At 40.6% G+C, this 18,183-nt stretch overlaps 1 protein-coding gene across 2 annotated transcripts in view; it reads right to left on the reverse strand.

Moving 5' to 3' along the window:
- Positions 1 to 18,183, reverse strand: part of Mthfs (methenyltetrahydrofolate synthetase) — a 33,692-nt gene that overhangs the window by 12,342 nt on the left and 3,167 nt on the right. For both annotated transcript variants that reach the window (XM_051207534.1, XM_051207544.1), the window contains exon 2: positions 16,980 to 17,241. In XM_051207534.1, coding sequence (XP_051063491.1) covers positions 16,980 to 17,241 — 262 coding nt within the window. The remainder of the gene's footprint in view (positions 1 to 16,979; positions 17,242 to 18,183) is intronic.

An 18,183-nucleotide genomic window follows, 5' to 3' on the forward strand; every position in this document is an offset into this window, starting at 1 on the left:
ATCCCAAAACAAAACACAGGGCCAGTAACTCATGACAACAGCTCTTGTGGTAGACTCAGAAATCAGTATTTTGAACCCATCACAGTTGTGTTAGAGCAGACTGACACTCGATGCTTACTCCTCACAAAAAAACAACACAGAACACATGAGGTAATAAACTAAACCAATTATGTGTTACAATATGACATAGTCAACTTCTGATCATATGTATATATGGTTTTGAAAGGTGCTTGCCAACGAGTCATAATATAGCAGAAAGAAAGAACTGACTCCCCTAAAATTTTTCTCTGGTTCCAGAAGACACACATACACACACACACACACACACACACACACACACACACACACACACACAAAAAATTTAAGAAATAAAAAAAAGAGAAAAACCTGGAAACCAATGAAGAATTAATCAACTAAATTGCCTAATGGAAACCAGTAATTAAAAAAAAATATTTACATCATAAATGCATTTTCACACTGTCCCAACATGTTCTGGCCACTGGGGATCTCAGTGTAGAATCATACACATCTGAAGACAGGATGACCCCTGACTATTCATTTCATCATTGTTACTATAAAATCCTTGCTTTGACATGGGCACCAATGTGCATCAAAATACAGAATCGACATTGATCACCAGAGAACTGGGCCAATCGGACAACACCAGGTGAGATGTATTCCTAGGTATAACAGGGCACTCTGCTGGCCAGTATATCGCAGCATAAGAAGCTATCTATCCCTTGCATTCAAAACTAAGGAAAGTGTAAGTGTGAGGCTTGATTCAACTTCATGAACACTATGTGTTTAATAGAAAGAAGCAGTCACAGACCCGATCAGAATTCAGATGGCACCCACTGAGGTTTTCAGGTCTTTTTGTCTCAGAACAAAGAATTAGTGGTAGAGATGAAGGCTATTTCTTAAGAAAAAAAAAAAAAAAACACTCCCAAGTATAGCAGGCCAGAGAGCTAGGATTGCTACTCCATTCAAAATCGCTGGACCATTAAAGTCATTACCCATTTTATGGGTCATTTACAAAGCACCTGCCCTCTCCCACTTTCGTACATTTGTCCCTTGCATGTGCTTCTGTCAAATCACTTCTCTCACATAAAACCTTGATCCTCTCTGAGCCGTAACCTTCCTCTACAGTCAAAGGAGACAGGAATTTAGACTCTTCTGGCCAAAACTGAAACACAGAAGAAACCTGAAGTTCATAAGGTACCAGCTGCTGAGTATTTCCACACAGCAGCCTCCACCCTAGCAAAGGCAAACTAAGGTGGCCTGTGAAGACAGTCACCCTTCTCTCTATGAAATCTGAGCATCCCTGAGTCCATCTCAGCAAGAATACACAGAGAAGTGGCTGCCTCTGAGATGAAAAGTTGGGGAGCACAAGGAAGGTCCTGAATAAAAAGAGACCCTACACTTCTACACTATTCCTTGTGAGTTTTTATCACATGGCACACAGAACTAGAAATGCAAAGCTCTTCTCTTAAATGTCAACCTTCTGTGTGAAGGAAAAGGCCTAGAACATAGTCTAGCAACCAGTCAAATGTACTGGCTTCCAGATGGACCACTGGGTTTGGGTTCCACAACAACCATGTCTAGCTAAGAAACTTCCATGTAACTGAAGCTCTCTTTAAAACCCAACTTCTTAAGATGGGACAGATACTACCAACTTTACAGAGAGACTAAGTAAATACATAAAGGAAGTATGTCAAAACATAAAGGTACTTAGTAAACACTTCTCTTATACTTATGGATATGAAAATGCCTACTTTCTGTTGGCTCTGAAAGTTTTCTTCTTAAAAAGGGTTATTTAGATTTTTTTTTTTTTTTTAAATCAGCCTTTCCAAGAGCAAGCCTAACTCTCTACTGCCATCTGCTGTTAGCTAGAAATGTTCAGGTAGGAGTCAACCACAAGAGATGTTACAGGCAGGGGCAGAGAGAGCATGCACCATGAAGACACTAGGCAATCATGGCTCTGCACAGATGTGATGAGAAAGCATTCTGATTATAAAACACCTTTCCTTTCACAGAGGATCCTCTGGGAAGTGTCGGTTTCTAAGAAGAGCAAGAAGAGCAAGAACAAATGCCTCTCACTTTCAGGTGTGCTATCCAACTCACAAACCCCTACCCACAAACCCCACAAAACACTATCATCTGCTTTTTCCAAATGGGAAAACCATAATATAATCTGACAAAATCAAATAGCCAGTGATGCTGAGACTCCAACGCTGGGGAAAATGGGAGCTTCTGCTGGAGGGTAAAGCACACAAAGACTATTCTACTAAATCTGCCATGGAAGCAGGCTCAGTAACACTGAATACATAGGCTTGGGCCACAGTGTGGACAGATGGCAAACTGGGAAAATGGAAGAAGTTCAATAAAGGGGACAGTTAGGGGGCTGGCAGTGCTTATGTAGTAACTGCTGGGCAACACTGGCCACTCACAGACCTGTAAGACGTAGAAGTAGGGAGAGGATGTCTCTGGTGTCAGCAGAATGGCAGCTAGATGGGCTTCTGGGCAGCAATGTGAGTGCTGCATGCTAAATTTTAACACTGTAGCATCTTCTGGTTTCTAATGTGTCCACATATTAGAGTGGAAAATGAAAAAGTCTAGTGGAAGCTAACAGATTAAATCATGGTTATTATCAATGGTTACTTCTGGGCATGGAGACTTGGATTATGTTAGTTTCTACACTATGTCTTATCTTTATAATCAAATACTGCTGAATTCATTATGGATATAAAAATCACTGTCCCGGTGCTATAACGGAGTAAAGAGAACAGAAAACTTTGGCCCATAGCCACGTTAACAAAGTAAGAATCAAACTATAATGAAAGCTAGGTCTATAGTAATGGTAGCAGAGCTATGGATATTCCCCCCTCCAACAGGAAAAGGTGAAAGACTACCACAGGATCCTCATCTGGGATTCCAGCCATTACTTGTTCCCACAAACCAGCTATGAGTGCTCTTGGGAGGTGCCACAGTATATAAAAAGAGGAAGATTAACTGAAAGTGGGAGTCCATGATACAACTTTCATGACATCATCATACATGATGGAATGAGACTTTGCAGTAATGTAGCTGTTTGGGGACTACCCATTCTCCTGTAAGTAACCCTTCACCCATGTTACTATAAGCAAGCCTAGTAAACAAGTTCAATGGTTTACCACATTGAACTAGGGTGGAACCCTCACTTAGGTGAGATTGTTAGAACTACATCTGGGGTAGTTAGATGCATTTTCACATATACTCGGGCAAAATTAATGCACAGGTATTTTTTTTAGTAAGACTCTCTCTCTCTCTCTCTCTCTCTCTCTCTCTCTCTCTCTCTCTGTGTGTGTGTGTGTGTGTGTGTGTGTGTGTGTGTGTGTGTGTACTCTAAAATAATTTCAGTCTTTACCAGGAGACATACTTCAAATCATGTTATATACTGACCAACATCCATCCAGAAAATATGCCTCAAATACTAAGATAACAGGTAGCAATTATCTGACATTATTTTATTAGACATCATGAGCATCACTGCTATCCCTATGAACAACAATCATAACCATACATGAAAAATACCAAGTTAGTTACCAAGACCCAAAGCAGGAATAGAGGAACCAATTCTGAGTGTATGGTGCATGCATGTGTGACATGTGGGGGGGGTGCATGCAAGTGTGAAGTGTATAGGTGTGCATTCATACAGGCATGTGGAGGCCAGAAGAGGACATTCCATGTTGTATCACTCTGTGCTTTCTTCTCTAGAAGTAGAGATAAGTACCAGAGACCCTCGTGTTTCCACCTTCCCACAATATTGGGGTAATAGACCTGGCTTTTTGCTCAGGTTCTGGAGGTTTGAACTCAGTCCTCAGGCTTGTGCAGCAAGCACTCTTACCCTCTCTGCACACCCCCCCCCCATGAAACTCTTTAACTACATAGGCTTGCAACCCACATCCTACCAGCCAAATATGGCTATAAAATATGCTTTATTTTGCCACTGAAATGCAAGAGTCAGTCTCTGAAATAGATTCAATGCCAGCCACTAAAGCCACTAAGCCCCAGATATTTACTACCTGCTACTTGCAAGGAAAGTTTGCTAGCCCTTGGTTTGGGCATCTCCCTTAGGGCTTAACAGCAGAAAAAATTCAAACTTTGGTTCATCCTGTCTTAGGAGATATTGACTAAAATAAACATGGAAGGGGAGATTAAGTTGTTTTCACTGTGCAAAATGATGTAGAAAAGCAGTATTCTCTAATCCAAACAGCATCCCTAAGTGTTATTCTGACGCAGTTTAGGAGACATTCACTGACATTCATAGTCAGATGGGACCAAACAGGTCAGCAGAAGTGGGAAGAAATGAGTGAATGATTTCCCTATGTTTTTTCTCTAATCTGAGTAATCTCTTGCCATGTGATTTTCTTTAAGAGAGAGACAGACAGACAGACAGACAGACAGAAACTAATGACTCTTGGAACTCTTTTTCTGTGTGACACAATCAAGAAATAAATAAGAGAACTACAGAAACACGAAGTACTGTACAAAATACTGTACAACCCCACTTACATGTATCTAAAGCAGTCAAAGTCAGAAATGGAAAGAAGAGCCGCGGTGCCTCGGGGCTGGGAGGGCGTCATCTGGTGTGTGTGTCATCTTTCAGTGAGCAGTTTCAGGTCCCCAAATGAAATTTTTGGTTTTGGGGTTTTGGTTTTTGGAGACAGGGCTTCTCTGTGTAGTTCTCGCTGTCCTGGAACTTTCTCTCTCTGAAGACCAAGAAGGGCAACGGTGTGTATTTCATACTTATGCTTCTTTACAATAATAAAGGGAAACAAATACCATAGGAGAGGCAGCACAAGAAAGAAGGGCTAGGGGTCTAGCTGGGAGAGTGTTCCCCTGGCATATGGAAGCCACCAGCATTATTAATGAGTTAGTCAAAATGTGGTTTACTCTAAAGCAAGTGTTTCTCAACCTGTGAGTCTCAATCCCTTTGGGAATCAAATGACTCTTTCACAGGATCCACTTAAGACCATTGGAAACACAAACATTTACAATACAAAGCAGTAACAAATTAGTTATGAAGAGCAACAAAACAATTTTATGGTTAGGGGTCACCACACATGAGGAACTGTACTAAAGGCTCCCAGCATTAGGAAGGCTCAGAACCACTGCTCTAGAGTAACAAAGAGCATCTCTTCCAGGTGCAGAGTAAGAGTGGCTTTGGACTTTTTGCTATCTCTCTTCCTTTGTACATGATCAGCTCACAAAGTGATCATTCGAATCAGTTATAGTGCTGCCCATTTCCTCAGCCATAAGACTTTAGCAAAATGGAAACCTCTCACTGGCTTCTAGTACTTGTTTTGCCCAAATGTTAAACAGATACTTGGAAGCCCAGCGGTCTCTCTGGTTCAGCAAATGGAACTAGACTTACAGTTTAGGAAGCTTTACAGCTCACCTGATATGAGTCTTGTGCCACCAGAACAACTTCTACATCGACAAAACCTAACTTAAAGGAAGGTAAGGCTATGAAACAGTATCTCCTGGGTCTGATTGTGATTTTTTTTTTTTGTTTCACTCCAGCTAGCCTTGTTATCTGCTTCAATATGTCTTTTTCTAGTGGGTAAAAATTTTATCTTGAAAGCTTTAATGTACCCTAAAACTAGCTTGACAGGAAGGGGAAGCAGAAAAGAAAACTCCCCAACGCTTTATGTTCTATCAGAAATTGAATGGAATCAAGTCAATAAACAGTCATTATTAACTCAATAAATACAAAGTCAGCCCCGCCCAAGGAACTACAAAGAGCATGGGAAAGGTATATACCAATAAGGACTAACAACTTGCTCAGCTAAAAACGCACCCAAGAAGTTGAATGTAAGGAAACGCCTAACCTATAAAAGGGTAGAGTAATGTAAGTGCCCAGGCAATAAAGAGAAAGGAGATAATCATATCCCACTAGCAAAGGAGTTAAGTCCAGGAAAATGACATTAAGGAGGTTGGTGCTAGAAGAATAACTTTCAGGGATCTGGAAGAGGGGCAGCAACAGCCTTTGATATCAAAATGAAATAAGGAAAGCATAGATTTGGAGAGCTTGGCATGTGTTCTGGAACAGTGATGTCGCCTCTGGAAAACAAGCCAGCAGGGCGTACATACTGACCATGTGGAAAAGTGCCTCCAGTGCCTAGGAAAGAAACCCACTAAGTTCCATGGAGATAACCAGTGAAGCTCGTGGGCAGCTAGACAGGAAAACCAGGGGGACATGAGTGGCCATGGGAGGCCAAATTGAATCTCCAAGGAAAATTAACCTGCACAGCACTCCACATTCCCAGGAGCACTCGGAAGCAAGGCTCGGGAGAAGGTCCTCACTGGCTAATCTGTAATCAGACCCCAGGAACTTGCACTCCCATATAGCCCACCAGACAACTGACTCCTTTAAGGACACTTTCAACCTTAGAAGCTTAAAGGAGTTCCCCACAGGGAACTTGGGTCAGCAGGGGTACATCGGGTGCTCATCACATGAGGGAGAACCTTCCAGAGCCTAGCAATTACATGTCTTACATTCCTTAAGATATTTTGAAAAGATGCTGTGGGCTAGTTGAAGTTGAGGTATTTCCTTAAAATAGATATCATCCCTTCTATGACTTTATCTAAGTGTTCCCTCATTTGCTGTGGTTTGTCTCTAGCCATTACACAGGAGGGAAATACCAGAGTTTGTCTATTATCCCATGCATTTATGTAAAAGAGAATAGATCCCGCAATAGTGTTTTTCAACACAGGTAGAACTAAATGGTTTACATTATTTTGGTTCAATGAGAGAATATGGTATTAGACAAGTACCGGCACCGGTGTCATACAAATCCGGTGAAGAACAAAACGGTCTGCAAAGGTCATTTTCACATCCAGTAATTCCACATTCAGCCAGCTGTTTTCAGATGGTTCCACCTAATTACACAGTTTGAGAATCTAGCATCTTATTTATCCCAACTGAACTGCTGTCTACACACCCACACAAATGGAACAGCATTTGTCTCTTTTTCCTGCAAAGTGGGGCTTTTATTCTGGATTACACATTTTTGTTTTCCATGATTTTGGTACCGACTTTTAATCAATTTCTGAGGATGGGAAGTCTTAGAAACAAAAACACTTGGCTGGGCTTCACTGTTCACTTTGCGACTGTGATGAATCGTTTCCCACAGAGGCCAATTCCCTTATGAGAGGTAGAAGACTGCCTGGATGGGCTCCAACTGACTGCCGCCTTGGTGGTTTCCACTGCACTGTTTAATGACTAAGGGGCACAGGGAAGTGGAGACTGGGGACAAAGGCACTGCTTCAGACCAATCCATATGTGAAACACTGCCATCTGCTGGACTTGGAGAGGAGCATGCAGTTCACCTAAGAAACAGCCATGAAAACTCTAGTTTGCACACCTCGCTCTGAAAACAGGTCAGCAAGGACACACATTTCTTATACTATCAAAGCTTCAATGTTTGTTTTCGCCAAACTTGAGAAATAATTTAAGATTAGAATAACTTTTGAAATTCTTTCAGAAACTCCTGATCCTATTTGAAAATTAGAGTCTATGCTGCTATGCTTTGCTATACAACAGAAATAATCACTTTAAAATATAAGACTAACTAGCTGTGATGCAGACGTGTAATCACAGCACTGGGGGTGGGGGATGGGGTGGATAAAGAGAATGAATTCCAGCTTAGCCAAAGCTATCAAGCGAAAAACTAATGCATGCACACACACACACACACACACACACACACACACACACAAACACACACACACACACACACCACTTTATCTTCTTCCCACTGAATGTACACATAACTGTTATATAAAAAGGGAAAATCCACATAAAATAGTAACAAGTATAAACTGGTTAAAATACACTGCATAATACACTTAAGGAAATGTGCAGGAGCAAGGTTAAGGGAACATGGACACGTGCAGAGTACTATGCTAAAAAGTCTGTTAACTCTTTGGACTTACTTGTCCCTTTATCTTATCAGCCAGTAATCCTGTTCATTGTACCTCAGAAACTATTTTATTTACAAAAGAAAAAAGTTTCTGACAGGAGAACAAATATACGGAAACATCTTTACTTACCCTCTAAACTCTTTGAATATTGAAAAGTTCACTTTAAACATTTATTTTACCATTTTTAATTTTGTGTGGGTATGTGCATGTGAGTACAGATGGCTGTGTAGGCCAGGAGAGGGAGCTGGACCCTTTAGAACTGGAGCTGCCTGAAACTGAACCTGGAAACTGTATAAAAATAAATAAATAAATAAATGAAAAGTCCTGGATTCCTTTATGTTTGGGTTTGTTATAGTTAAAGCCAATGAGATGTAAGGATTTCCAGAAAAATTCTTGCACTAGAGGCAGCTGACATTCAACTCTTGCCATCAGCTCCATTTTTCTTCTTGCTCACTACAGATGTGATAGCTGGATCTGCTGAAGCCATTTCACAAGTAGGAAAGAGTTGCCAAGAAAATGGTAGCCCACACTCTCATCACCCTTAAACTGAAAGGTCAATGTCAACAATCACATACCATTGAAATTCTATTCTCATTGCATAAAAGCAAGCAATAAATAAGTCCCTTCCTTGTTTAAACTGCACTTTACAAGATTTATGTTTTTTATACTCTAATGTCATTACTAACCAGACTACAATAATCAAATATATTTAACCTTCAAAGAAACTTTTTAAAAATTCCAAAAGTTCTAAAATATTTGTACCAATATTCTTTTACTCAAGGGCAATAGATAAGAAAATGTTTAGGACATTTAATAATGTTAAATATTGCTTAGGTCAATGAAACAACTAATACTATTAAGATAAATCAGATAACAATGAGACCAAAAGCATTTTATATCAAAATATTAGCTATTATTACCTTTGTATTAAAATACAGGGAGGAATGAAAATAAATGAATAAGGAATCAAAAAATAATTACAGGCTAATAGCAAGGTAATAACAAGGACAAAAATACTGATTGCTTGAATGATTTATAAAAAGAGTAGGTAAGGCATAGACAATAAGGAGATGAAGAGGAAAAACAAGGAGTTGAGGAAAACATAGAGAAGACAGAGATAGTAAGAGAGAGAAACAGGAAAGGAAAGGAAGATTCCCTGGGGAAGGGAAGAAGAGCTGGGCATCACCTCTGTACCCTCCACATCTCTGTCCACATGAGAAAATTTTTTATAGTCCCTGAACCTACCTCTGAATGTTCAAGTCATGTTTCACCCAGCTAATCCCTGATCAGTCCTTTCTTCCTTAATCAATCACCCTTACCAACACTGATCCTCCCCACCCCACCTCTCCACTAGGCCCTTGGCCCTCTACATCCTTAACCCCTCAGCAGACTGGCCACAGCAAGAAGTTAAGAAAATAAATCTATTGAGCAAAGCATAGATGGTTCAATGTTCTCTAGAGTAAGGCCAGCAGTTCTCAACCTGGGGGTTGAATGATGCTTTCACTGGGGTCACATATCAGATATTTTACATATCAGACATTTATATTATGATTTATAACAATAGAAAAATTGTATTTATGAAGTAGCAACAAAAATAATTTATGGTTGGGGGAAACCACCACACAAAGAACTGTATTAAAGGGTTGAAGAGTTAGGAAGGCTCAAAACCACCGAGTTAGGCATCACTGAACTAGTTTGCTTGCCTATTATACTATGTTAGAAATTAAACCCAGCTGTGACTCTACCAGAAGAAGAGATCACTCAATAAACACCATATATACTTAGTACTTTATGACAACAACTAATGTTCTTTACAATATATATATATTGTAACTGGTAGCCAGTTAGAAGAATGCTTGCCTGGTATGCATGAAGACAAGACCTGAGTTCAATCCCCAATATGGCATAAACAAGGAATAGTTGTACATACCTCTAATCAAAGTGCTTTCTAGGTAGAAACAAAACATCAGAAGTCCATAAGGTTAAGACCACAACAATGGTTAGGATTTGAGCAGGAGCTGGGCAGGGTGGTTCGCAGCCAGTCTCAGCTCTGAAAGCTGATGTTCAAGATTGTAGTATAAGGCCAACCTGGACAATATAGCAAGTTCAAGACTAGAGGAGGTTATACAGACTCCAGCAATCAGAGAAAGAAGGTGACATTCAGTCAACGTAAGCAGGTGAATGAAGGCAGAGACCTTCCCCAAAACAAAGGAGGGGAGAAATATTAAACACCTCTTTTCTTCTTCCTTGCCATAGAATCTGGAATTATTTTCTAGGCAATGAAAACAACTTCCACATGGTAAAGTAATGCTATGTGGTTGAGGTAAGTTCATGTTTTCAGGAACATTTAAAGAAAGGCAGATAGAGTAGGCTTCAGTATCCTGTGGAAATGAATTCTCAGTCGGTTAAAGTCATCAAAGGTGAAGGCAAACTTACATTTACTGACAAGGTTTACTTAAAAATCTCCTTTTGCCCTGATTTTTTTTTTTAATTAAAACAAAATTCTAATGTAATTTCCTAGAAAAAATGCTATATTATAACTAACTTTATTAATTCATTTAGTTATAACTCAAACTTCTTTTTAAAAGTCTGGAGCTTCTAAGAATGGAATGTGTACAGAAATTTAACCTAATACTAATTTTAATGTCTCAATCACAGGCAATAAGAAAAGAATAGGAAAAGTACTCAGACAGCTTGAGGCTCTACAAAGAGTTCTAAGTCAGCTGGCTTGGACCTTTAAAGATAGACAAGTGTTCAAAAGCACAGTCATTGAATCATTGTGCCTAAATAGATATTCAGCAGGCTAACCCCAGTTGGCAAGGTTGGCCACGATCCACAAGGAAAAAATCTTCTAATCTCAATGCATCGGGAGTTAAACAGAAGTAAATTACCACTTGGGAAAATCGGGATATATTCTACAGTTGCTGCTACAAAAGATAAAATAGAATGTTCTGGAACAGATCCAGGGAAACCTAATATGAATATTTTCCATTGAAATTAAAAGCCCAGGCTGGCTCTTCTGTGCTTAGTTGAATACAAAATGACTACAGAAAGAGATTAATTCATGAACAGTATAGACTTAGATACATGGGACTTATATATGTACAAGTTGTTCCTCAGGGAAAACACAAAAATGACCCATTGAATGCAGTCTCCAGGGTTACCTGTTCCATGTACAATGGTTCTAATGGAATAGCATCAGAGACATGGAGAATTCAGGCAGCATAGCAATCTCAATGAACAGCATCATGGAAGTGTAGCTAAAGGGCACTGAGTGGGGCTGGGGGTGATACAGCTCAATTGGTAAAGTGCTTACTTAGTGTACAAGAAGCTCCAGTTCACTTTCCAGCACTGCACAAACTGGGCATGGTAGCAGACGACTGTAGTCCAAGCATATGGGTGGTATAGGCAGGAAGCACACAAATTCAAATCTACTCTTGGCTACATAGTGAACTCTAGACCTGCCTGGGCTACCTGAGACCTCACTGTAAAAGGGACAAGCACTAGCCCGGAAAACTAGAGAATTAGTGGCCTTCTACTCTTATTAACTGCCTGTGGATTCTCTAAAAAGCCACTTGACCTCTCTGAGCTACAGCTAAATCACTATACAGGGGAGACTGTACAGGGACTGTAAGGATTTGTTCTGCTTTCTAGAATGCTGAAATTTGAAGGAAATGTTCTCTAAGGTCCAGAGAAGGAAGCCACCCCAACCACTATTAAAACAGATAAATGTACAAAGCTCATATGAAAATGACAACTGTTTGATTTATTTTCAGCTAAGACAATCTATTTCAAAAGTTCAAATAAAATCAATGAATAACATTTCTGTTATGTAAAGGAGACACTGTAAGACTCAAAATTAATCTGTAAGCCCCACCCACCCAAAGACCATGTAACTTCCGGGAATGCTGGGAGTTGTCCAAAGCCCTATGGAAAATACAGCGGCTGAATGGATTTCTCCTTACAAAGGTCCTGCAATGTGTCTGGCCACCACTCTCTGGGATTCCAGGGAGTGGTCCTAATCTGAGTACATCCTCGTCAGTACTTAATTAAAGCTTGCTTCAAATTAGCCTCAAAATTGTGGAACTGGTTTTTCTCTTTCAAAACCTTAGGATTAACAAAATGGTTAAAGTTTTGTAAGCACACTTCCTGTATGAGAAGAGCTGCTACAAACCACAACGAAATACCAAACCATGTGGGACCTTTAGCAATGTACTTCTTTGTTTAGTAAAAACTATACCAAAACCAAACGTTCCCCTGAGCGGATGAAAGTCATCTGTGTGGCAGTGTCCCCGAGTTTTCACAAGCTGGCTGAGAATCCTGTAGCTGTGACAATCTGGCCTGGTCCGTGGGCTTAGGGGCCACCCCAGGCTTTCAGTCTAACAACTTTTGTTTGGCCTACAAAAGAGGAGCTATGGCAGGTGTGTCATCAGATAGTCATCTGATCTGGGTCCTAACAACTATCTTGGTGTACCTCTAGGGTACAGGCACAAGCCTGGTGGAGTAAGTTACCTTGACACAAACAAGCTATAACCATCTGGTAGGAGCAAAGATGTTCTCAAGAGAGACAGTTGTAATCATCCCCATGACTATGAACAATTGAAACATTAGCCCCAGGGAACTGGAATTTCTCTAGTAATACCATGATGCAAGGAGGGAAGGCTAAAATCCTGGTGCCAATCAGAGGAGGAATTCTTTTATGCTTTTCACTATCCATTGTCTCTTTAATGGAGGAATTGGGGATGGGAGGCCAAGCCTGGCTGGTTGGGCCTTGTAGAATCAGGCTTTTGATCCTAAACACTCCAGTAACAAAACTGCGTTTCTGTTTCTTACCAATCTTTAACACAACAAATGTATTGTTTTCAACAAATCTTTAACATGACAAATGCACAAGATATGCATGCCAATTCACAGCCTCCACTGCAGGTATGCCAGCATTAGCGGCCAGAAAGCATTTCATGTTTCTCTTAACTCAATGGCTTTCCCAAAACCAGCCTTGAGAGAAGATAAATTCCAAGACCATCTTCTGGGAATGCTTCTGCCCAACCCAGGATAATGTTGAAAATTTACCCGTGATACAAATTAAAGGAAAAAAAAAAAAAAAATCACAGCATCTATAAAACAATTCCCATACATTGCTTGTAACTTTTAAAATTAAGGTTTTCTTTCATGGCTATAAAGGATTAATCATATATTCATTTATATGAGCACTTTGTAAATTTATAATAAATACTGGATTCACTTTGAGAAATTTCCAGTATGAATCAACATGTTGCTAGAGTTGTTAGGGTCAGAGCATAGACACAGGCAACTAGAACAAGTCAGGCTCAGCCACTGCCCTCAACAGGTCAATTAAACAGGCAAGAATAAAACATAGAAAAAGAAGATTAATCCAATATGGCCACATCTAGAAGAAAAACAAAGAGGTTCAATGAACACCTCCCTGCCCAATCCTTCTTCAGGCCCTGCCATGATATTTACACTTTATTTTCTTACATGAATTACTTATTAGTTAGTTACTCAGTTAGTTATGAGGGAAGGTGACACATGCTACAGAACATGTAGGAAGTCAGAAGTCAAGCTGTAGAAGTCAGTTCTCTCCTTCCATATGGGTTCCAAGAACAAATTCAAGTCCTTGGCTTAGTGACAAGCAACCTTTACTTATTGAGCCATCTCACCAGCCCCAAAGTTTATGTTTAAATAGCAAGCAAGAACTGTGTATAAATAAACAGTTCCACACAAGGTGGGGTCATTGCCCCATCACTGTTCCAGCTCCAGTCTCTCCTGCAAGGTAGTCTGGAAAGTTGTCAGAACTGCATGAAATCTAGGAGACAACTTCCTTCTCTGGATGGCACCAGGCTTCAGCTTTTTCCATCTCTTGGTATGTGATTTCTGAGGAAACTCCAACTTCTTGGGGACCACTGTTTCAGTAACCTGATAGCTGAAGGAAGGGGCGCCTGCATTTGCATCTCTCCCTAGACCTGTCTTCATTCCTGCCAAGATGGTTAAATACCCTATAAACCACTTGATAGAAGGTACCAAGGGTACAGTATCTTAAACCAAGATCAAGATCTTGGCTGCTAAAGAGACTAAGTCTATTAGCACAAAAAGAAATACACTCCCAAGAAGAATTAATAAAACATAGGGATTCATGGTGAGTGCCAAGGATTTAAGAATCCCAGAAGATAAAGACCAGGGTGTTGAGAGAGCCAGGGAAATTACTCAGCACTTAATGATGATGGCTGCACTTTACTGATTCTTCATGACAACACACTGTGTAGCATTTAATTGTAAATCATCCTACTTTACCCCCTTACAAAACAGCTTTATTATTCCCAACTCTCCAGTGCTTTCAGATAGTAAGTAATTTGCCAAAACCAGATTGCCACTTGAGAGCTAGTGACCTCAGGCACTGTCCTGTAATGTTCGCTCCTGAAGAAATGCATGACACATTCTAGCCTGGAATCCTGCAAGCCTCACTTTCACAGAGCTCCACATGTATGACAACTTGACCCCAGCAAAACAGCAGCCACAGTAGCAAGGTCACCTTCACTAAGCACCTACTATGCACCTACTACCTTGCAGACATTATCTCATGAAGCTCAGCAACAGCCCATGGGTAGGCTTCATGAGCTCCACATCTGGATGAGATGTCTGAAACTGGAAAGAGTTCAGGGACTGATGTCACACAGTTAGAAAGGAGTAAAACTAGAGATTAGCACTGACTCTCTCGCTGACAACCATTATGAAATGCTATCCCTCAGCAGAGCACTGTGGGAGACAGAAAGGAACCACACTGCACTAGGGAGGAGCAGGGAGCATGGGGACAGACTAGCTCAGTGTCCTGGACTTTGGAGTTACCCGATGTCCCTGCTTTTGGCCACAGCAGATTAGCAGGAAGTACTGTCAGCCAGAGATAGAGATCATTACAGTGTACAGGAAAAGAGCCAACAGATGGGGGAAGTGTGTAAAAAGGCATCTGAGAGGAATTAATATGATCAGGAAACGAGTTTGAAATTCATTCTAGGGGAATAGCTATAGAGAGTCACAAACAAGAGACAAAAGATGGGTGGGTGTGCTTAGAAGCAGGGGGTAAAAGTTTTACAAAGAGGGGCTGGGGAAATGTCTGAGAGAATTACTCTCAACTAATCCTCCCTTCCCAAGTACTGACCTGCTAAACCTAGAGAAGCATATTCAAAGACCTTGCCCTTGATGGGGCCTCTTTAGTGATTGTAAAATGTTACAGAGGAACACTGTAAAATCATTGCAGCCACCTAAGTTGTGCCTTGGGTATTCTTACGCAGACATGAATTCTTAAGACGGTTCAAAAACAAGTATCAGACAGTAAAACTATCACTAAAAGTTATGGGAAAGAGTCTGTTCTCTGGAACCTCAGAAAAGGTTAATAGTATAGATGAGCTTGACATTTGACATTATCATATCTATTCTCTTTTGTTCTAGAACAGCAGTCACTCTCACCTCAGCCCCACAATTCAGCTCAGTGGCTGAGGAGGATTGAAGAGATGGCTATATGTCCTTTCCCTGATCAAAGAAAATCAGTGAGAAATGGTCATGTATAATCCAGGCCTGAGTCAGCAAGTCAATGCCATGTCTAGCCAGTGGTTAATTTGGAGATGATCACTAGGGGCAATGAGAGTTGGGATTAGAATTTTACGGAGACTGTTAGAAAACCAGACTTGCTCTTTTCTGCTGGAAATTCTAGCTGAAAAGGGATGTCTAAGTCCAAGCTGCCATGAGCCACAGCAGACACAAAGCTGTTACAGATACAAACAGAATCACAACAAAGACAGATTGACTCCTAAGGACACTGATCCAGAGACACTTAAGACCAGTTGTTCTGTGCAGTCTTCAGTTTCTGTACCAGTATTGTCCCACTTTTGCTTAAGCCAAATTGATTAAGGTTGAGTCAGACTGTAAATTCTCGATGGAAGGACTCCCGACTGATCAAACTGTCTAGGCAGGTCTCACTTTAAATCCACCACGATACAGCCCCTCTGTTTCATTTACCAGCTGGGTTATTATGTGAAACAAGAATGCCTTGTGTGAGATTTTTGCTTGAGACCTTGTAATTGCAACCAAGGGTACACAAGCTTACTGCCTTCTAAACTGAGATAACTTAAGCCAACCAGGAAGATGAGTAGACCACAGAGGCTGCGGCAAAGGCAATGTGAGCTCCAATCGGCTCGTCTCAGACACTGTGAAGCGTGATTGATGCTGCATTCTAAACTGCTGATGCAAGTGAAACTGCACACTGAGGCTGTGAAGTTAGGAGGTAACAAAAAACGAGCCTGCCTGCTCAGACATTTCCACCAGCCATAGCAGGGATATCTGTCTCACACCACAACTGAGAGAATCTAAAGTATCATATTCCATTCCACGGCAAGCTGGCTTGCAAGTATCATAAAGCCACCGGGGCCACAAACATGGCATGAGTTAAGAGCAGAGGATGAAAATGAATAACCCGGTGTTGCGAATGCACATTTTCAAGACCAAGCCTTGAACCTCAATGTTTTCAATATTCAGTATCTTTTATTTGATACTTACATTTGATGTATGGTACAAGTTGGGATGCTTGATTAGTATAAAATTTCTGTTTTCCCAGCTACGGTTTGAGTCCTTTCAGGAACAGGGCCTTATCTTCCTATACATACAATAGATCTGACATAAAATAGATGAAAATATTTGGTAGAAGCCAGAGAAATAGTGTATGCCCATGAGCTCAGCAATGGAGAGGGAGGAGATTGAGAGTTGGAAGCCATCCTTGGCTACATAAGTGACCCTGTCTTACACACACACACACACACACACACACACACACACACACACACAGAGTGAGGTGGGGGTATGGGAAGGAAAAATCTGATGAAATTACTTAAACATTCAAAGACATTAATTCGCCCAAACTTGCCAAGCCGGACCACACTTAGCATCCAAAATCAGATGAAATAGGATGCATCTAGCTAAGTGTTTTGATGTGTGAAATGATACTTTACCAGTGGCTAAGGCCTCCTCCCGAACATCTCCCTCACTGGGCTGATGAATATTCCAGGATGTTTTGGGAAGTAAAGAGATTTCTTCAGGTGATGCTAATCTCACCATGTCCATGTGATTGCTCTGGAACCGGTACCGAGGGATGAAGCAGATTTTGCCTTGTTTGAAAATGTCTTTGATGATCTCTTCCGTCTCAATTTCATCTTGCATGCTCAAAAAGATGGAAATTCTTTTGGAATTTTGATACTGACTGTGGGCAATCACCTAAGTGGGAAATGATGGCAATTATAATTTTAAGACTGTATTTTTCATAAACTAGAAACTTCTCCTTCCAGTTTTCCCTTTTATCACAGCATTCTCCAAGTGATACTGTGACTTAATTCTATGTCCTGATACTTGACTTTCATTTCAAGACTCAAGATTTGTACATTCAATGATCCCTTTACCTCTCTGGTAGGCCTATTGCCTGAATGGAAACCCATCAAAAAGACATGAAGTGGAAAAGCTGTCTATCTTCAGAATTCCAGATGTGGTCCCAGTTTCCAATATACATCAGAAACTTATGTGAGGATTTTTGATTTCTCTTGGAAATTTGGATCCCACCAATTTTCCATTCCTTGGATTGTTGGGTATTTCTCCTATCAATTTTACCTAGTTAAGGCCAACCTAACCTTACTGATATCTGCAGAACCTTTACTACATTTCAAGTGAGACACAACTCAGCACTTCAGTCTATATGAGGGAAGCCAAGAGCCAATCACTGTTTATGTGTCCTAAATGAAGATTCTGAATCAGTCCACAAGCTCCCACAGAGAACATGCCCTGTAACCATCTCTTAGCTCTACCAACATTATTCCATTCAACTGAGTGTTCCCAAAGTTCATTGAAATGGGGCCAAAGAGCTCCTGATATAAGAATCCAAATTTAATGGAACTCAGCAGGCAAAGGGCTAAGTTTTGTTCATAACCCTAGGAACTTACTCAGATTCAGAAGTTGGCCCTTAACTCCCTTTTTCTTTTCTCTCTCTCTCTCTCTCTCTCTCTCTCTCTCTCTCTCTCTCTCTCTCCATTCTTTTTCTGTTCTCCCCTGTCCGCCAAACTAAGAAGAAAAGGATAATACAAAAGCAGCTTACAAATATGATTGGCAGAAAAGATACAGGTAAAGAAAGCAGAGTTACATTTAATACAAAGGGAAGAGAGAACCTAA

This window comes from Phodopus roborovskii, unplaced genomic scaffold, assembly GCF_943737965.1.
Source record: "Phodopus roborovskii unplaced genomic scaffold, PHOROB, whole genome shotgun sequence".
NCBI lineage: Eukaryota > Metazoa > Chordata > Mammalia > Rodentia > Cricetidae > Phodopus > Phodopus roborovskii.